The sequence below is a fragment of the Silene latifolia genome, chromosome 4 (assembly GCF_048544455.1).
Source record: "Silene latifolia isolate original U9 population chromosome 4, ASM4854445v1, whole genome shotgun sequence".
Classification (NCBI taxonomy): domain Eukaryota; kingdom Viridiplantae; phylum Streptophyta; class Magnoliopsida; order Caryophyllales; family Caryophyllaceae; genus Silene; species Silene latifolia.
The window spans coordinates 88,801,623-88,824,040 of NC_133529.1; the positions used below are offsets into that span (position 1 = coordinate 88,801,623).

General features: G+C 37.2%; 1 protein-coding gene and 1 non-coding gene across 2 annotated transcripts; one reads left to right on the forward strand and one right to left on the reverse strand.

Annotated features, from left to right (window-relative positions):
• The first annotated feature begins 4,710 nt into the window (after nucleotides 1–4,710).
• LOC141651736 (uncharacterized) lies at nucleotides 4,711–5,811 on the forward strand. The gene has a single exon (XM_074459435.1). The coding sequence runs from the start codon at nucleotides 4,711–4,713 to the stop codon at nucleotides 5,809–5,811; it is 1,101 nt and encodes a 366-aa protein (XP_074315536.1).
• Nucleotides 5,812–13,724: 7,913 nt separating this feature from the next.
• On the reverse strand, nucleotides 13,725–13,831 carry LOC141654256 (small nucleolar RNA R71). Its single transcript, XR_012547818.1, has one exon. It is a non-coding gene; the product is annotated as a small nucleolar RNA R71 (small nucleolar RNA).
• Between the last annotated feature and the right edge of the window lie 8,587 nt (nucleotides 13,832–22,418).

A 22,418-nucleotide genomic window follows, 5' to 3' on the forward strand; every position in this document is an offset into this window, starting at 1 on the left:
CGGGTCTAGTAATTAAAATTACGATAAATGAGTTTATATTCAAGGAAGGAATAGGGAACTAAATCAAATTTTCATTTTCAGATCTTTAAAAAAATAGGTTAGGTTTGCAGAAGTGACATAAACTTTTAAGAATGAATCGAAACTGGTAGCTTGAAAGTTCAGAAGTTGTACAAAAATGAAAGTAACTTAGATAGCATAGAAACAAAGTATGTTAAGAGAGCTCAAACTTAAGCAACAAGAGAGCTATAATGAATTTCATAGGGTAGAAATTGAAGTCAAAATTACAAGGATGTCAAAGATAGAGTTTCACAAGATACGAGTGTCAAACTTAAAGGAGGAGCAAGATGAAGCGAGGAAATGAGGTATGAACGGTAACGCTTATGATCAAGGAGAAAGGGAAATTAGACAACAAGGAAACTTAAGCAACATGTCAGGGTGTGAGACTAAAAGAGTCGAATCATAAAGATAACTAGTTAACAACCAGTAAGAGATATTAGAATTAGGGAGGTATTCAAGACAAGGAAATAACGAGTAAACTTTTATACTTAAGAATCAAATCCAACCAAGGTATGAACGAAAGAGAGGAAAACGATTAAAGGTATGAAAGAGGATTTTAAGGCTTAAACCATACGCTTCCTAAAACTTAAGGTTCTCTCTAACAAGGTCACGTCTATTAGGGTATTGTACCTTCATGACAAAACGACCAAATCCCATACAAGGGTCAAGGTAAAATAAACGCTCGCTTAAGGGGTGATAAATCGGTTAGATACTTCTTCCACCTATCTTATCACATATTAGGATTTCCCTAAAGCAAATCTACCACTCAAATATAAAAGCATCTCTTTATCTCAAGCACTCGACACAACCTCAATGTTTTAAAAACCAAAGAATGAATTGATAAAGACTTCTCAACAAAGTTCTCAAGAAACAACTAATATCAAATCACATCCCCAATCTATACGGGATTGTTGACATCTAAAAATGGGTTTTCTTCCAAATTCATATTCTAAACTTATCTCATGTTTACTCCTAAGGTAACAACGCTCAACCTACTAAGCTTTCAAATCCCAAACAAAAACAACAAGGCTAAGTTCTATAACTTTAGTAACATAGGCAACTCATTCCTAACACAAAGAATCCACCAATCGATTATACTCGCTTTGTCAAGGAACTAGGTATAAGAATCATTAAGTATGTCTCATCACATTACCTAAGTCTTTCTAACATCACGACTTCTCAAAGCCGGGGTTAAGGGTCAGACACAACCAATCTCCTCAAAAGTCGAATTTTCCAACCAAGGTCAACATTCCTCACAAGAAAGAGTACTATCTAATGGCGTTAAGGGAGGATAAGCAAAGAACAAAGGACAAGTTAGGAGTACAAGAGTAGCTTTTAAAGTAAAACAGAAGGAAGAAGAAGAAATGCTGCGTGAGAAATGAGGGAGCAGCTTGCCTGCCTGCTATTTATTATACGTACGTTTCTTCATCGTTAAGTAATTTCGCTCGTTTTTAAAACCGTTTCGAGTTAAATTTAACCGGTTTAAGAAAGAGTCTCATAAATGAAATGGAATCAATAATAAATAAATTTAATGAGTGAAAATAAAATAAACTCAGCTAGTTAACGTAAATAATACAATATCAGCTTGAATCGGAATTATTAGCGATTTTTACAAAACTAACGGATATTAATAAAAATTGCTAATTTAGTGAAATAAGCTCAAAATAGCTAATTGGACGGTTTTGTTCCCAAAATCCATCTCGGGTTCACTTAAAACAACTTTCATAAGGACTCGTAAAGAAACGGAAATTATTAAATAAATAAACTCGAACTAATTTCAATAAAGTCGAACTAACTTTAAATAAACTTATTAATGATTATTAAAATTAAGGTATCGAATTATGATGAAATTAATTAATTAGCTAAGCATAAATATATAAATAGTTAAATGATGTAATTAAATTCAAAATAGCAATTAAAAGAATTTTATCCAACTTAATAAAATACGGGGTGTTACAGCAAGAGTTATGGTTGAACTGAATGTGGGACAGCAATTTCCTTCTAAAGTGAAATTTATGGAAGAGCATGGGAAGGTTATTACTGTTGGGATAGAGTATGAGTGGAAGCCTTCAGTATGTCTTAAGTGCAAAGGAATTGGACATGAACAGGCTACCTGCAGAAAGGGTGCTCCAATAATGCAGAAGACAAAACCTATGATGCAGGTATGGAAGCCTAAAGTAGGCACTATAACACAGGCAGCAATAGTCACAAAGCATAAGGTAACACCAGTGCAAACACCTATTAATTCTCCTGTAAAACTAGTGTCTAGTTGCAGTTCTACCCCTAGATCGTTTACTTCACCATTGGTAACGTATAAAGCAGCTGTGGGGGGAACTGAGACTCCTAAGGTTGGTATTGGCCAACAAGGTGACCCTCCTTCCACTGTGCATAATGAATAACATCGCGTTCTGGAATGTCAGGGGGTTGAATAATGTAAACAAGCAGAAACATGTAAAATGGTTTATTCACAATAAAGAAGCTAGCCTGTTTGGCTTGCTGGAAACAAAAATTAGTAGTAATAATGTGAGTAATATCTCCCTAAATCTGCTAGATGGATGGAGTGTTACTACGAATTGCAATTATCATAAAGGAGGAAGAGTTTGGATACTTTGGCAACCGAATATTTTTGATGTACTGGTGCCCCAGTATGATCCCCAATTTATCCATACAAAGGTTACCATTAGAGTAACTCAGAAAACTTTCTATTTAACAATGATTTATGCCTTCAATGAAGGGAGTGAAAGGAAGGATTTGTGGGATAAGCTAGCTACTATTACCCAGCAGTGTGTGGGTCCTTGGGCCCTAGCAGGAGACTTTAACACAGTTATTAATCCTGATGAAAGATTGGGGGGCAACACTAAGCAAGAAGATATGGATGATTTTATAAACTGCCTCACAGTCTGTGGTATGATGGATATTCCTGCAACAGGGGCTTTTTATACATGGAATAATAAACAAGAGCCATCTCAAAGGAGGTACAGTAGACTAGATAGATTTCTGGTGAATTCTGATTGGCTTGATGCTTTTCCTGAAATGGCAGCACACTTTCATCCTGAAGGTTTGATGGATCATACTCCGTGCATTGTTAGCAATACAAAATTTGGGGGGACAAGGAAAGCCAGCTTCAAGTACTTCAATATGTGGAGTAAGGCACCATCTTATCTTATGAAGGTTAAATGTGAGTGGGATAAACATTATGCAGGTACCAAAATGTTCTGTATTGTCAAAAAACTGAAGAGCTTAAAATGGGTCCTGAAATCCCTGAATAAGGAGTGTTTCTCTGACATTAAAAGCAAGGCTAGTTGTGCCATGCATCTGCTAGAAGATATCCAGAATCAACTCAGCAGCAACCCCAGTGATGAAGATCTTATAGCTAGAGAAATTGAAGCCCTAACTGCTGCAAAGGAGTTATCTAAAGCAAGGGATAGTTTTCTAAGCCAAAAAGCTAAGGTCCAATGGTTGGAGGATGGAGACAGTAACACAGCTTATTTTCATGGAGCTATCAAAAAAAGAAACATCAGAAACAAGGTCATTCAAATTGAGGATCAATATGGTAACTGTTGTAAAGAAAGCCACAGCATTCAATCAGCTTTTCTTGACTACTACCAGTCCTTGCTGGGTAGTAGGAAGGATACTCTTGCTGTCAGGAGTGATGTGATGCAACAGGGCCCCCACTGTACAGCTGAACATGCTGATATACTTGAGTCCCCAGTAACTAATGCTGAGATTAAGCAGGTAGTCTTTGCCATACCCAATGATAAGGCTCCTGGACCAGATGGGTATACTAGCTCCTTTTTTAAGGACTCATGGGAGATTGTTGGGAAGGAGTTTTGTAAGGCTGTTAGGGATTTCTTTGACACTGGAAATTTGCTGACCCAGATAAATGCCACAAATATCACTCTCATTTTTAAAATAGATAGGCCTACATCTGTCAAACACTTCAGGCCCATTGCCTGTTGCAACCTCATTTATAAGGTCATATCTAAACTGCTTTGTAACAGACTGGCACTGGTTCTTCCTGATATTGTTCATGATAACCAAGGAGCATTTATCAAAGGAAGGTCTATTATTGAGAATGTTATAATATGTCAAGATATAGTGAAGATGTATTCTAGAGCAGGTATATCTCCCAGGTGCTTATTTAAAATAGACCTGCAAAAGGCCTACGATACAGTTGAATGGGATTTTGTTGAACAGATGCTCCATGGGCTTAAGTTTCCTGAGACATTTATTCAAAAGATTATGAGATGTGTGACTTCTACATCTTTTACTCTTTGTATCAATGGTACTTCTTTTGGATATTTCAAGGGCAAAAGGGGTCTCAGGCAGGGGGATCCTATCTCCCCTCTTATCTTCACGATATATATGGAGTATCTCACTAGAGTCATTAAGTATGCTACAGCTAGATGGCCTTTCCAGTACCACCCTCTATGCAAATCCCTGAAGCTTACCCATCTAATGTTTGCGGATGATCTCTTAATGTTTTGTAAAGGAAATGCTACCTCTATTATGCTTCTTATGAGAGCCTTCTCTACATTTTCCCAATCCTCTGGACTCAATCTGAACAACAGTAAATAAGAAATATTCTTCAATGGGGTAAAAGATGAGTTGAAACAGGATATCAAGCAAGTTACAGGATTTGTTGAAGGAAATATGCCATTTAGATATCTGGGTGTTCCTATAAAGGCAGGGAGATTGACAAAAAAGGAGTGCAATAGCATCACTGAGAAAATGGTAGCAAGGATTAGAAGTCTTGGAGCAAGGAAGTTATCCTATGCAGGGAGGATTACTCTCATTAACTCTGTGCTCAACACTTTGTATAATTATTGGGCAACCATGTTTATCTTGCCTAAGGGTGTCATTAAGAGGGTAGAGGCCATTTGCAGGAACTTCTTGTGGGACGGAAGTTCAGATTTCCACAGAGTGCCCACGGTATCATGGGAGAAAGTTACTTGCCCTAAAAATGAAGGGGGGCTGGGTATTAAAAAAGCTGAACTGTGGAACATTGCTACTGTAGGTAAACTGGTAGATTGGGTGTACTGTAAAGAAGACAGGTTATGGATAAAATGGATAAGCCAAATTTACATCAGGAATCAAGACTGGCATGACTATATCCCTCCTAATGATGCAAACTGGTCGTGGAAGAATGTCTGCAAAGTGAAGGAAGCTTTAAAGCATGGGTATGACAATGCTGTCTGGACTGCTAACATAAAAGGGTACACCATCAGAAGTGGGTATGACTGTCTTAGAACTTCCTACCCTGCTCAAAGTTGGCCTAGCATTGTTTGGAACAGTTGGAATATTCCTAAGCATTCCATTATCACTTGGCTGATCATGAATGATGGAATGAATGTCAAACAAAAATTGTATAAATGGGGGTGCTGTGAAGATGATCTGTGCTGCCTGTGTTATAGGGAGACTGAAACTACTGAGCATCTGTTCTTGGCCTGTGAATACAGTTGCAGAGTTAGTACTGAAGTGGAGAGAAGGATAGGAATGCAGTTCCCTACTCTCAGCAGGCTTATCAATGGAAATAAGAAGAAGCTACAATGGAGATTTCTGACTGCTGTACTGAATGCTGTCTACTACAGTGTTTGGATGCAAAGAAATAATGCACGGGTGAATGTTATGATATTAAGACCGGAACATGTGGCTAAACAGGTTAAAGAGCTGGTTGTCAAGAGGCTTAAGTTCAAGCTAGGCAGGAATAGTGACCTAGATGCTATGGATTGGATGAGGAAAATAGGAATGTAATGCTTTTGTACTAGTATTTCATGACTCTATCCTTGTATTCTTTTGATTCTTTGATATAATATTTACTCACATTTCACCAAAAAAAAAAAAAAAAATATATCACATTTCCTTTGGCTTATATCAAATTCTTCACTTTGATAATACCATCACGACTAAATCGCGATTCTTTGAACTCTTTGAACTTCTTCAAAGATTTCTCTATTTACCTTATTAAGTGAACACATTAGCGTCAACTTAAATCGTTGGTAAAAGTAAATGATCAACCTATTCTGTATCAATGATTTTCATTCTCGATCTCCTTTTCAACCAAAAGGCACGAGATATCTTGCTTTGAATACAAGATATGCATATACCATAAGATCTAATGGTTTCAAGAGTACTCGATAACTCTTTGCGTTCATCATTCCAGAATCTAAGGTTTAATCTTGGGTTACCAATTTGAGTCTTGCATCATCTATATGATATATCATTCTAGTTTGGTTTAGAATATAATCACCTTGATAATGGGCTAGCCATACATCAAATCGTGGTGTATAGGGTCACAAAAGTGAAACCTCTTTTTGTATCTTAACAAGTTTATATTCTTATTTAGAGTTTATGCACTTAATAGTCATAATTAAGTACAACTATAAACCCAAAACTAGACTGATTACACAATGACTCTATCTCTCGACATCATTGTTGCTAGTCGTCATATTCTAATCATCCTATGTATCAAACATAATGATGAAAACCACCACCGGTTTCTAATATTGACGAAGTAGTGCTAGCAAAATTTATGTCAATCAAATAACATTTATAGAAGAAGGTCCCATTAGATGTCCCACAACTAACTTGCTGATTCTTCAATAATTTGGGGTAATTTCCTTTCTAGTGTCCAACATTTAAGACAATGGAAACTTTATCGATCGGGATTGATAGGTTTAGTATCGCTATTCTCAATAACTTTACTTTTAACATTACCTTGTATCAATTCCATTATAATCTTTACTTCTTGAACCTCGTCCTTTTCTTAACTGTTTAAGAGAATGCTCCCACTCATTTCAAAGAATCTTTACTTAGAGAAGCAAAGTTGAATCTTAAGAAGATTACTCTTCAATACAATCGTTTTAGTCTTAAAACTTTCATTGAAGTGGTTGCGTTATTTTGGTCAATTATGAATTCTGACAAATCTAATTACCAAAACAATTTATCGCTTCAAGGTACTTAATTTAATTAAGTATATGAAAAATAATCCATTGTAAGTAGATGTGTTAGTCAAGAATCAAAAACCTGTTTGATAATGAATAACTTTTATCTATACTCTTTACATGAGATCCTTCCAATGGATAATTCGAGGTTTTTAGAAGAAAATTCAAATTTGTGTTTAGTTACGATGTTTTAATGGAGATTTGAATCAAAAATCGAAATGATATCGTATATGATTGTGGTAAAGAAATAGAACAATATAATAACGGAATAGTGGAAAACTTAACATTTATCGTTTTATTAATACTTGTAAATAACAAGTAAAGCATTTACATAGTGACCTCTACCCAACTATGATAAATGATTCCGAGATCCAAATTCATATTAACTTGGGCACGGGGTAGCCGATGAAACCCTTATCAATATAACTCGGTGGACTAACTTTTTAATCGATTCTACTTTTAGAACTCTCGGTCGATAAAATTACTCTAATATTTATCTATAGCCCAAAACACATCCGACAAGGGCACGAGGTAGCCGATGAAACCCTTATCAAAAACTTTTGTTGAGTTCAATCCAAATTTCGAATAAATGTGTCCATGATCCAAATTCACATTAACTTGGGCACGGGGTAGCCGATGAAACCCCCATCAACATGAATTCGGTGGATAGACATTTATCACCCACTTCCCCTACGTAACAAGGTTTGTACCCCGGGGTGGCCGAGTGCACTCCCTCGCGAAATAGGTTTTCATGGTTTCTACTTTTTGGTAAGGCTAAGTCTCAATTGTTTATTTTTAGCGAGAGGTCATGTCAATTTATTATCTATCACGTTTTAAGTGAACTAAAGCGGTGAACTACGATAATTGTAATTGACACGGTCGATAAACTCGATAAAATGATAATGCATGTTTTAGTTATGGCGATTTAGCGATGCATGCAACATATAAATAAAATGCAAAGCATAATGAAAAATCCTAGTATGGCCTTCCTAAAATAGTAAATCTAATTTAACTATTACAAATTCGGAAACCAACTCCTTTGGTCCCTTGAACTTCGGTCTTGGCACGCATATCAAGGCAACACTTTCTTTAATGGATCGCCTTCTCGAGTGGCACCGTCTTCAAGGAACTCCGGAATAAATAAATTACATAACAAATTATATAATTTCCTATTATACATTTGTAATTAAAATAAAATAAATCTATTAAATTACAAAACGGTGATACGAGATCACAATAAATTACAACCGAATCGATATTCCCATACATTCCGGGTAATAACAATTTAAAAACTAAGGTCATACTAAGTAAAATTACATAATTCAAAAATTACATAAAATAAAATTATGACAATCATAAATAAAATGCAGCATTATAATATGTATGAACATGCCCAATTTTATGCTAAATCGCCTTTAAGGAGCCAATATCGTATATTAATCGGTTTTTACGGATTTGCGTGATTCAACCTTTTAAAATCACAATAAATTACATAAAATCATATTTATGCACAAGTTAATTACCTAACCAACATAGGACTCAAATTTAGTCTCCACTAATATTTGACAATAATTAACTTATATTTCTTAAATTTGTTCATTAATGGACTCAAAATTACAATAAAATGCCATAAACTCCAAATAAATCACAAAAATTTCAAATAAATTTGAAATTTGAAATTTAAACTCATGAACATTCTGGAAAAATACCATGACACTCATAATGTTCAAAAACTTAGGTTAAAATTTCGAAAAATTTATCGGAAAAACTATGTTGCGGTTTATCGGATTTATCAATAATAATCATAAAAACATGAGAAAAATTATATTTATCAAATTTTCAATTTTATATCTGAAAAAGGTAATAAAATGCAACATGTGACGTTTTTCCTTAGTCATGAAGTATGTTTTAGCAATTATTCACTAATTAAGTCACTATTTATGCTATTTTTCATCAAAAATTCATAAATCATGCAAAAAGACTTCATTATAGCCTATTATTTTACACACATCTTGTAAAATTTCATGTGACAACATACTAAATTTCTATGACCAGATTCGAAATATTTCTCATATTAACCTATTTTTCATTTAAATTCGATTTTTATCATGAAAAATCCATATTTCGAGTATAAAAACTCCAAAAATTCTAAAAATTTCCAGATCATCTAAAAATAATATATGTGAAAACATATCCAAAAACCACTGTAAAATTCGAAGTGTAGCTAATTTTAGTCCGAAAATGACATTTTAATCATAAAATCACATTTTTAATGCCATTATTATATATGATGAACAATAAAAATCCATAAATTAACCAAAATATCCTAAAAAACATTTTAGGACCAGAAACTTTGACATGCATAAATTTATTTCGTGACATATCATAATAACACAAATTTACAAGTTTTATATGTTAATCGTATAACTCAGAAAAACTATAACCGATTTGCATGCAAACAACCAAGGCTCTGATACCGCTTGTTAGAAATCTATATCTCATTATTTAACATATTCATATATGTTTCAAATTAATTTAGTCATAAAATTAATTACAAATCTTATGCATGCAAACATAAATAGTTAAGTGAAGAAAACGGTTCCTTACAATGGATGTTTCGGATATTTGGCACTAGTAAGGTCACCTACCTTACTTAGTTCTTGAGCTTTCCTTATGGATGAACAAGATTCAAGTTTAGAATCTCTCCCAAAAGCATATACCCTAGGAAAACTCATAATAACTAATATTATTTAGATCTAGCAATAATATTAATCATACTTAAATTTGACACAAAAATGTTTTGTTCTCTCTTGTTTTTCGGTTGAGAGAGAAGAGATTAGTGAGTTTATTTCTCTAGAATTTTCACAAAAGATAGAGAGAGTATTGTTTCTTACACTACAAAAATGTTGTGTAAAAGGATGAATGAATAAATTGAAAAGAAAAACTCTTTTCTTTTCTCCTATGGTTAGAAAAAAATGCCTTGGGTAGTATGCCCAATGCATTTCATTTTTGCTCTTCACAAGAGGCTAGGCATGCAACTCTAGGGTTATCATTGTGTTTTTGAATAAAATAAATTAAACAACACAAACCCTTAATGCCCTTCTTATTTTCGGTTACCATGTAAAATGGTAGTCCATATTATCTTTGTCATTTGTCAATTGTAACATGTGTGACATGTTACTTGACTTATGAAATTTTAATGTATTTTTAACACATTAAAAATCAACATACTCATAAAATATATCATTAACAAAATCGACTAGTAATTCGTAATTACTTATGCCAAAATGGTTTATCAAATTATAAATTACAACGTCTTGTATTTATAATAAATTATTCATTCAATTTCAATTTCAATTGTTTCGTAAACAATAATTTTATCTAAGTAATAAAATAATTCGATTACTTAGACCGTATCTAATTTAATCGAATTACAATAAGACACGTTAATTTTACTCACAAAATCATCCGTCAATTTTTAAGTAATTTAATTAACTCGTATCGGCATACGATTAATTAAATAATCAATTAAGAGTATTTACCTATAAGTATGACCTAAGGGGATCAACTGGTCACCCCGTCGCACGACAGTAATGTCAAACTCTAGTCAGCCAATCATTACCGATATGTGTGGACCAGTTGACTGTAAAATATTACATCCCACATGTATTCTTAAAATGAGATTTAGACATGTGATCATTATGATCGACAATTGTGATCGCATTATTGTCGGAGGACACATATTCCAACAATCTCCCACTTGTCCTCGACAAGTGTGCGTCACCAATTCTCTTGTCCTATTACTATCTCCCACTCAATGCAAGGTGTCTTTCGGGTTGTACTTGCAAGTGATCATATCGAAAGTGGTTTCCTCGATCTGGAGAATAACTGATTCACCGGAATTATCCACCATGGATACATTCCGAGCGTGGCCACGCATTTCCAGTTTATTACTCCTCGAGTGGCCCTGAGATATTGTTTTAACCCTGACAAGGGGGTGGACAATTCCTATCGCAATTATTCCCTTCGACTAGCCACAGCCATCATAACCCAAAATATGCCCATTTGACCCCATTTACGAAGGTCGTAGTAACACAAATCAAAGTTAATCTGAAACTGTGCCACCTTAGGCGAACAGTCTTTAGTCAAAAGAATCGACTCATTAGAATACTATTGTAGCTCTTGCCACGACCAGGCTATATAAATTTGCCAGAACTCTATAAGCGGTCATAAGGCCCGACAAAGTGTTCCTAACAGTTGATGCGACCATAATTGGCGCATATTTAGCCCCCGAATTACCATTGTTTCTATGCTTTTTAGTGCTTATTTGGGTCATTTCTTATCTTTAGTTCTTTGTTTTGCATATTCTTTGAGATTTTGATCCCTTGGTAGGAAAGGAGTAAGAATCTTGCATTTTCATGGCAAAACAAGGCTAAATGGATCATATTCAATGACCAAGCATCAAGGAGAGACAAGACTAGAAGGCCTTTGTACATAGCTAAGTAGAAGATCATTGTTGAGAAAGGATCCTTGAGTCCCCAAGGAAATCCCCAAGGATTCTATGAAGAAAAGGGAAGAAAAGAAGAAGGAATGACGCTGTAGAAGAATCCGAACGGATCATCCATGATCCGTCCGTCCCACCAGCTCAATCCGAGCGTCCTTACCAGATCCGCTCGGATCCCCAGCCCAATCCGAGCGTCTTCGCCTTGATCCGCTCGGATCGTCCATGCCCCATCCGTCCGTCTCGACCTCCATCCGCTCGGATCACAAAGACAAAGCATGGTTTCGTCCTTCAAGTTACAAAATGGAGACGCCCTTCTCTCATTGAATACCGGAGTCTCCTTGCTCAACTTAAAAAGTGTAATTACTAGTTTAGCCCTTAGTTAACCCTAATGCATCCTCCCTAATTTTCACTATAAATACCCCATTAGTCTAATTAGAGGAGCATGTTCTTCTAATCAAGAATTAGAGTAGTTAATATCAATCAAATCTCTCTTCAATATTGTAATCAAGTATTAATCAAGTTTTAATCCAAGTTTTAGTTCCTTAATCTCTCTCTTGTTCTTACTTTATTTTGGGTAATTGAAGATTATTTGGGTTATTATTGGGAGATTGACAACCTCTCAATCTAGGATTCAAGTACTTCTATTATTCTTGCTTTATTATTGGAATCATTAGTAGGTATAATCTCTTAATCCCTTTTTAATTATTGCTAATTACTTTCATTTATTCATCATGTTTCATTATGTTAGTATGATTGACAACCTTTCTAGCATGATCAATATGATAATGAGTGAGTAGTCTCTTAGCTAGGGTTTAATGGGTGATTAGGGAAACCAACATGGGGAATGATTCATGCTTAAATCAATATGCTTTCATATCTTATTTGCTTGCTTGTTTTGATCTTAATACATGCACATGTTATGTTTGATGAAATGCTAAGCCTATGAATCCTTGCATTTATTATCATCTACTATCTCTTCAACTTGACTTGTAAGACATAACCCAACTCGAGTCTTGTTAGATCATGCATGTGTTAAGTAGGAAAGATTAAGTCGACTTGTAGGTGTTGTACAATCCAAGAGATTCGGCTCCGGAACCCAAACTTTCCTAGGATTGTAAGATATAACCCAACTCAATCCATCACAACAATAATTGCTTGCTTATAATTTGAGAACATGTTTGTATGATCATATCCCATGAATCCCCTATGAACCCATGACACCCTAGTGCTTTTAATCAATTGTTTACACCCTTATTCTATTTACCTTGTTAGTTTATTTTCATTGCTATTTTAGTTTAGTAACCTTCTACATCAACCCAACTTGTGACACCCCTTGACACCGCTAGTAGCAATAGAAATCTTCGTTTTCAATACCCGTCCCTTGGGATCCGACCTTTACTTGCCTCTTTACTAATTTGTAGAGTTGTTTGTGAAGTATAAATTGTGTTTTGTATCGACCATTGACCAACGACCACAATTGCTTAATTTGTGAACTAAATGGCTCCGATCAAAAATGGCGCCGTTGCCGGGGACGGTGTTTAATTGATTTAAGATTTCTTTTGTTATTTTTAGTTGTGTCTTTTTCACCTTGGGGAAGTAAAACTCCTCAAGGTTTGTTCTAATTGTTTTCTAGTTGTTTGATATTTTGCATGTCTAGAAGGTTACAAAGAGATTTGTTACCTTTTGACCGTGAAATCGAAAGAACCTTGACGAATAATAGGAGACTTGTTAGGAGGAATTTGGGAGGTGTTGGTGAAGTTGTCCAACCCACAAGTGAGTTTGTCAATCCTTTCGCAATAGAAGGAGAAGAGAACCCATTAAACAATACCACACAAAATCCACCTACAATGCCTAAATTTTCGTCTCACTCTATACCCACCGAGGAGGATCTACCAAACGGTACTCCTACCCCACAACATCTTACCGGAAACTTTATTGCCAAGTCCGCCTTCATCCAACTAGTTGAGAGGAGCCAATTCGGGGGCATGCCAAGTGAGGACCCTCATTCTCATATGGAAACATTTTGTGATTATTGTGAAGCTATCTCTCAAACGGGCGTGACTCAAGACCAAATTAGATGGGTCTTATTTCCTTTTTCGTTAATCGGCACCGCAAAGCAATGGTTGAAGGGCCTTGATAAGGCCACTCTTGGAATAGATTCTTGGAAGAAGTTAGCTCTCGCTTTCTACAAAAAATTCTACCCACCGGAAAAGACTAATATGCTAAGAGCTCAAATTACGGGTTTTAAGCAAAGGGATGAAGAATCTTTGTATGAAGCTTGGGAGCGGTTCAAAGGTATTTGTCGCTCATGTCCTCACCATGGACTTAGCGAATGGTTTTTAGTGCAACAATTTTGGAATGGTTTATATGAAGATTCAAGGAACATTCTCAATATGGGATCAAATGGAATGTTCACCGAAGTTGATGACAATCAAACATGGAACAAGATTGAGGAAATGGCGGTTCATAATTCGCAATATAGTAGGCCTCGCAAGGCTACTAGAGGAAAGTATGAAGTGGACACCGTTACTCAATTGGGTGCTCAACTTAGTGCTCACATTGACACTATCAACTTGAAGTTTGAACAAGCTATGGCTAGACTTGAGGAAAGCTCAAAATCATCAAAGCATCATGTCAATGCCTTGACGGCATCCTCATCAATCCCAAGCGGGATATGTGAGAATTGTGGAACCTTAGGTCATGATCAAAGTGAATGTAGGGGAACAACCGAGCAAGTCAATGCTTTCCAAGCTTACAAAAGCGGTACCCCTTATTCAAATTTTTACAATGAAAACACCAAGTTCCATCCAAATCTCTCATACAAGAGCCAAAATGTCCAAAACCCTCAACCAACATACACTCCACCACCCATGAGAAATCAAAATCAAAGACCCTTTTTCAATCAAAACCAAGGTTATCAAAATCAAAATCCATACAATCACCAAAATGACCAAAGTTTTGATGTCCAAAAAGCGGTCCTTCAAATGCAAAAAAATCAACAAGAATTTTTCACTCAAATGCAAAAAGATAGCCAAGCAAAGGATACCACCATCAACAACATTCTAGCTCACACCAAGATGTTGGAAACACAATTGACCCAACTAGCATCTTCAAGCTCACAAAGACAAAAAGGGCAATTACCACCTCAAGGTAATCCCCCTAGACATGAAACAGTTAGTGCCATTCACTTGAGAAGTGGTACAAGATATGAAGCACCGAAGGAGCAAGTTGAGGATGAAGTTGTGAGAGCTAGTGAGAATGAAGTTGTGGTGCAAAGTCCCAAAGAAGGGGAATCATCAAAGGAAGAAAGTTCAAAGAAAAATGAAGACAAAGCCAAAGAAAAGGAGCCCATTGTGATTAGACTTCCTTTTCCAAGTCGTCAAGCCAAGCCCAAATTTGATGATCAACTTGGAAAGTTCATGGAAATTGTGAAGAACTTAGAAGTCTCAATTCCTTTTACGGAATTAATCAATCACGTTCCGGCCTATGCGAAATACATGAAGGATATTCTCACAAAGAAGAAGTCGATCCGGAAACTTGAGACTATCGCCTTCACCAAGGTGAGTAGTGCCATACTTCAAGGGAGTTCACCTCCAAAGTTAAAGGATCCGGGAAGCTTCTCAATACCGTGTACCATTGGCGACACAACGATCAACAAAGCCTTATGTGATATAGGGGCTAGTGTGAGTGTCATGCCGTACTCGGTAAGTAAAAGGTTGGGAATGGGAGAGCTTAAATGCACCAATATCACTCTTCAAATGGCCGATAGATCGACGAAGACACCGCTAGGGATATGAGAAGATGTCCCCGTGCGAATTGGGAAGTTTTTCATCCCGGTGGACTTTGTCATTGTTGATATGGAGGAAGATTCCAACATTCCAATCATCTTAGGAAGACCTTTCCTACACACCGCGGGTGCGGTGATTGATGTGAAGCATGGAGAGCTCACTCTAGAAGTGGGAGATGAAAGCATAACTTTTAATCTTGACAAGACCATGAGAGCTCCTCGTTTGCATGAGCCATGTTTCATGATTGATCACTATAGCCGGAAAGATGAAAAGAAGAGATCGGAACTCCAATGGAGGAAGAAAGTTGAAGATGCTCCATTCAAAGAGCAAGTGAATTGTGACAAGGAGAGCTTGCAAAGCTCATCAAAATCAACCAAGGAAGAAGAAGATGGCCTCATTAGCCAAAAGAAGAATTTGGGAGAGTTGTCTCCATCCAAGCAAGAGATTTTCAATGATCAACTCAATGAAGTTTGTGGTCTTTGGGACGACGAATTTGAAGGGATCTTTAATCCCTACATTGGGCATGCCATCGATCATGATCAACAACAAGGGCCACGGTCTATTGAGGACCTCTACCACAACAATGAACAAGCTTTTAATTACTTCTTCGAGGTGTTGAGCAACATCAACAACACCTTGAACATGCCTCCTTGACATCTCATCAAGAATGAGAGTTTGGTGGAGTCCTCCCTAAACCACCACTTGTAAATATTTCTAACTCCCTAACTTACATTTAATTTTTGCATTGCATTTTTGTCATTTTTGGATTTTATTTACCTTGATCAAAATAATTGTCATGAAAAGAGAGAAGTGAGGGAGGGACTAATGATTTTAATTGATGTGTAGTGATTTACCTTAGTGTGGGGATGGCAATTACCTAGGCTATTCACGCCTTAGTAGTGCCCCCACAATGAAGAACACAAGAAAAGAAAGAAAGAAAGAAAGAATGTTAAGGAATGGGTTTGCGCAAGGATCCGTGTAATCAAGGAAGAATCCGAGCGGATTTTGGAGAATCCGCCCGTCTGCAGAGGATCCGAGCGTCCACCGAGAAGACGCCCGTCTTGGGCTGTGCAAAAATTGAAGAATTTCTGTCTCGTTAAGGAATCCGAGCGGATTTCGGAAAGACGCCCGTCTCCCAGGATCCGTCCGTCTCTCGGTAAAATCCGCCCGTCTTGAAGTCAAGAAAACAAGAAAAATCTCGGATGAGAATCCGTCCGGATTTCCCAAGAGACGCCCGTCCCTCAATAAAAATCCGAGCGGATTTCCCTGGGAGACGCCCGTCTTTAGGCGGGATTTTTAAAATTTGAAGCTTGAAAATCCGAGCGGATTGCGCCTAATCCGCACGGATCGTGCTCGCATCTTCGAGATTTTCGTTTCTTTAAATACCCCCCCCCACCTTCATTCATTCATTCATTCATTCATAAACACTACCCATAACACCAAAACCCTCATCCTCTCCATCTCAAACACAAAAACCCTCAACAAAATCACCAAAACAAAATCAAACCATCCTTCAAACATCAAATTAATCACTCCATCTTCAATCAAATCAAAACCAAGCACAAAATCTTCACCTTTGAATTGATTTTTGTTCTCATAAAGGCAAAGCCTTTCACTTTCAAAATCAATTTGGGCATTCTACAAATTGAAGATTTTTGATTCTCTACTTGGTTTGTTCATCAAATGGCAAGAACAAAGGGAGCAACAAAAGCAACAAAGGCACCAAAGGCAAAGGCTCTCTCTCAAAGGCAAAAAGCTCTACAAACGAAGAAAGCTTTGGCAATGGTGGTGTCAACACCAAGCTTGGTAGTGGAACAACCTCAACAAATTTCTATGGAAGCATCACCTTCTACTCCGGTAATTAATCAACTCTTGCATTATCCGGAGGTAACTTTCATTTCCAATGACCATAGAAATTCATTTGTCAAGTTTGCTATGAAACAAATTCAATCCACCAAGTTCATATGTGAAAAAACCTTAGAGAAGCTAGGTGTCCTTGAACAAACAAGAGTCTTTTTCAATGCCATGGGTTTAAAGAAATTGTTTGAAATGAAAGAAGTAACATACCCCTCCCTTGTCTTGGAATTCTTAAGTTCCTTGAAAGTGACAAAAGTTGAGAATAGGGAAAATATTGAGTTTCGTCTAGCTAACACTAGTAGACGCATTTCCTTTCCGGAATTGGGTAAAATATTGGGTCTTAGTGATGAACATAAATTCTATAAGCAATATGGGAAGTACGATCCCGCGCCTCTTTGGGAGGCAATCTCCGGGAAGAAATTTGAAGATTTTCATGCTTGTCGTGCTCTCTTGGTCCATCATCCGGGCATAAGAGTTTGGCACAAAGTTGTGGGAAATACCATAATTGCTAGAAGAGACACCAATCATTTCACGGGACTCGATTTTATTCTCCTTGAATCAACCTTGAATATTGGAAGAATTCACACCAAGCCTTACAATTGTTTGAGGCTATTGGTTGATAGATGGCTTCATGTAGATAGTGGGAAGAAGGGTACGACCGTTATTGTTAATGGCGGCCTTGTCACGGTCCTAGCCAAGCACTTTGATCCTAATTTCAATAAGGATAGCAAGTACAAGGCTAAGGATGGTGGCCATCTCATTGATATGTCCATCTTGATTAACAAGTTTAAGTGGGTTGTTCACAATTCCCTTGATACCAAGTATGGGTGGCTTACTAGTGAGGCTCGTTCATTCACTTTACCCGCAAAGATTTGCCGTCTTAGTGTCCACCGGACCAACTATTTACTTCCCCTAACCAAAGAAGCCGAGTACATCATTCAACAACAAAAGGGTGACCATGAGGCCCCCTCCTCTTCCATTATCATACCACCTTACCCCTATGACTATGAAGAGTTTACGCCGGAAGGAATTGAAATTGGGAAAGACTATGTAACTCTTCTTATGAGAGCCATGCACAAGCAAGCTTATGAAGACCGGAAGAATGCATATCTAGCTCAATATCCTCCCCTCCTACATTTAGCTAGGCAAGGACTCCTTGATCCATCTTGTCCTTTGCCTAGTTGGGCGGATAGAGAAGCTTTGTTCCCGGGTGCATCAAGGGATGTGGTGGAAGATAATGAGGTTGTTGGAAATGATGAGGAGATTGATGATAACATTGAGGAAGAAGCAAGTGGAGATGATGAAGAAGGAGAAGATGGTGAAGATGATGATGAGGAAAGCAATGAAGAAAGTGCCAAGGAAAGTGGCAATGAGACCACTTCTCATGAGGGAAGTGGTGATGATAGTAGTATGATGGAAGACTAGCCTTGGAGATTCCTACTCTCCCCCGGTTTGTCTATATCTCTTTGTATTTTATTCTCATTTTGATCATTGGTTAGTTTAGTCCTAGCAACATCAAAGGACTCACACCTCGGTTCCTTTGAGGTGTTCTTTATTGTCCCCATTTTTGAAAATCCAAAATGACAATCTAGTCTCATGCATAGCATAGCATGTGCATGAACTCCCCCATGCTTTGACATTAGCAATAGTGTCTTGCTTGGTTTGGGGAAGTTGATGCATACGCAACGGGAGGTAATCTAAATTATCCTCTCCGTCATAACAAAAACCATGCATCATGTAGAATAGCTTAGTGTAGAATTGCATTTAGCATAGAAAATCATGCATCACTCTTGCATAATTTCCATCATTTTGGCCATTGAGGACAATGCCCATATTAGTGTGGGGATGGGAATTCTAACACTTAACTTTTATTCAAAACCCATAAAAATTGAAAAATTTCAAAAAAAAAAAATCATAAAAATTTGAAAATTGAAAAAAACCAAAAACAAGTTCATTTCCTTTGTATATATAGTCTTGTATATATTGTGTTTGTTCATCCTTTTTCACATTGATTGACTACGCCACATCCGAGACATGAGGATATTGAAGACCGCATGGTATGATCTTTCCAATCTCCTTTTTCCTCTTTATGTTAATGACTATGTGGCTTTATTTTGATTGATGCGGTAAAAACAATGTGAACTTAGGACTTGCATTTAGTTTAGTATGTCATGCTAGTTGGTAGAATCACTTGCATTAGGATGTTTATATTAGTTGCATCATGGCATGTAGTTGCATGTTAGAAATGTTTTGAAAAGATGCCTATTTTGGAACTTTGACAAGAGCAACTAAGCCATTATAAATACTTGTTCAACTCAAGACTTCGCCTACTAGAATGGTTGTAAAACACCCTAGATAGTGTCATACTAGTGTCTTTTGACCCATGACCCAAGGCCTAGTCAAGAGTTTGCATGTGAGTCACCTATCCAACCCCGTGATGCGATATGGACTTGGTTAACTTGTCTAGGTGACCTTGTTTGACCTTGTGGTAAGGCAACCCAAAAATATTTTCTATCAATAAGCTTGAAGTGCTCATCTCAAACAAATTTTGTCATGAGGAAGTAATGTAATGCCAAGGAAACCTCAAGCGTTATGAATTGTTGAATGTTGAGAATTCTTAAGTTGTTTTGATGGAGGTTTACCACTTCGATGTGCTTTGGTGTGGGATCCATTGAATTGGGCCCCCATACGGTTGTGAATTCGGCCGCCAGAGACAGAGTGACTATCACCCCAAAAAGCTATTGTCTAGAGGTTAACAGGTTGCCTAATAAGCGATTGGCGAAAGCAAAGGACACTAGCCGGAAGGGACAAACCCCATCTTAAATTTTTGAAATGTGAAAGTGAAATGAGGACAATTTTGAAATACTAAGTCATATCCAACCATTAAGAATAAAGATTTGAGCATTTCATTCCCAAAAAGCCTTTTTGTCAAGCCACTTGGTCGAGCTTGGGACGATCCATGACCTTTACTTTTGTAGAGAATTCGAGACTTGTCATGTCATATGCCACTAGCATCATAGGGATCATCATTCCACCACCATCCGATCGCTCTTGACGAAAGCATTTGGAAATTGAGGACGAAAGTAGTCTAGTTTAACACCATTTGGAGGTGATTTAGTGCCATCCTCTTAGACTTAGTAATTTGTTGAACTAGTATTTGTGAAGGATTACATGCTCTTAAATTTGTTCCTCTTTAGTGCCTCCGCCACTTGATGAGGGAGTGGCTATTCCTTTTTGTAGATGCATCCATTATGTGTTTTTATGTGCTTAATGTTTGGATGTGTCGCCATTTTGGCAAGACCCACCTTGCCTTGCAAGAAGGCATCCTACCTCTTGGTTGTCTTGTTGTGAGTTGAAGGGGCGGAGTGAGACCCGCTAATTGTCTCATATCGGCTATTATTATTAGGTTAGGTTAGTATTGGTCCTAGTCTTTGTCACCTCTTTACTCGGGACGAGCAAAGGTTCGGTTTGGGGATATTTGATGCGACCATAATTGGCGCATATTTAGCCCCGAATTACCATTGTTTCCATGCTTTTTAGTGCTTATTTGGGTCATTTCTTATCTTTAGTTCTTTGTTTTGCATATTCTTTGAGATTTTGATCCCTTGGTAGGAAAGGAGTAAGAATCTTGCATTTTCATGGCAAAACAAGGCTAAATGGATCATATTCAATGACCAAGCATCAAGGAGAGACAAGACTAGAAGGCCTTTGTACATAGCTAAGTAGAAGATCATTGTTGAGAAAGGATCCTTGAGTCCCCAAGGAAATCCCCAAGGATTCTATGAAGAAAAGGGAAGAAAAGAAGAAGGAATGACGCTGTAGAAGAATCCGAACGGATCATCCATGATCCGTCCGTCCACCCAGCTCAATCCGAGCGTCCTTACCCAGGATCCGCTCGGATCCCCCAGGCCCAATCCGAGCGTCCGCCTTGATCCGCTCGGATCGTCCATGCCCCATCCGTCCGTCTCGACCTCCATCCGCTCGGATCACAGCACAGCATGGTTTCGTCCTTCAAGTTACAAAATGGAGACGCCCTTCTCTCATTGAATACCGGAGTCTCCTTGCTCAACTTAAAAAGTGTAATTACTAGTTTAGCCCTTAGTTAACCCTAATGCATCCTCCCTAATTTTCACTATAAATACCCCATTAGTCTAATTAGAGGAGCATGTTCTTCTAATCAAGAATTAGAGTAGTTAATATCAATCAAATCTCTCTTCAATATTGTAATCAAGTATTAATCAAGTTTTAATCCAAGTTTTAGTTCCTTAATCTCTCTCTTGTTCTTACTTTATTTTGGGTAATTGAAGATTATTTGGGTTATTATTGGGAGATTGACAACCTCTCAATCTAGGATTCAAGTACTTCTATTATTCTTGCTTTATTATTGGAATCATTAGTAGGTATAATCTCTTAATCCCTTTTTAATTATTGCTAATTACTTTCATTTATTCATCATGTTTCATTATGTTAGTATGATTGACAACCTTTCTAGCATGATCAATATGATAATGAGTGAGTAGTCTCTTAGCTAGGGTTTAATGGGTGATTAGGGGAAACCAACATGGGGATGATTCATGCTTAAATCAATATGCTTTCATATCTTATTTGCTTGCTTGTTTTGATCTTAATACATGCACATGTTATGTTTGATGAAATGCTAAGCCTATGAATCCTTGCATTTATTATCATCTACTATCTCTTCAACTTGACTTGTAAGACATAACCCAACTCGAGTCTTGTTAGATCATGCATGTGTTAAGTAGGAAAGATTAAGTCGACTTGTAGGTGTTGTACAATCCAAGAGATTCGGCTCCGGGACCCAAACTTTCCTAGGATTGTAAGATATAACCCAACTCAATCCATCACAACAATAATTGCTTGCTTATAATTTGAGAACATGTTTGTATGATCATATCCCATGAATCCCCTATGAACCCATGACACCCTAGTGCTTTTAATCAATTGTTTACACCCTTATTCTATTTACCTTGTTAGTTTATTTTCATTGCTATTTTAGTTTAGTAACCTTCTACATCAACCCAACTTGTGACACCCCTTGACACCGCTAGTAGCAATAGAAATCTTCGTTTTCAATACCCGTCCCTTGGGATCCGACCTTTACTTGCCTCTTTACTAATTTGTAGAGTTGTTTGTGAAGTATAAATTGTGTTTTGTATCGACCATTGACCAACGACCACAATTGCTTAATTTGTGAACTAAATGGCTCCGATCAACAGTCTGCCTATGTGATCGACTAGTCATCTCACA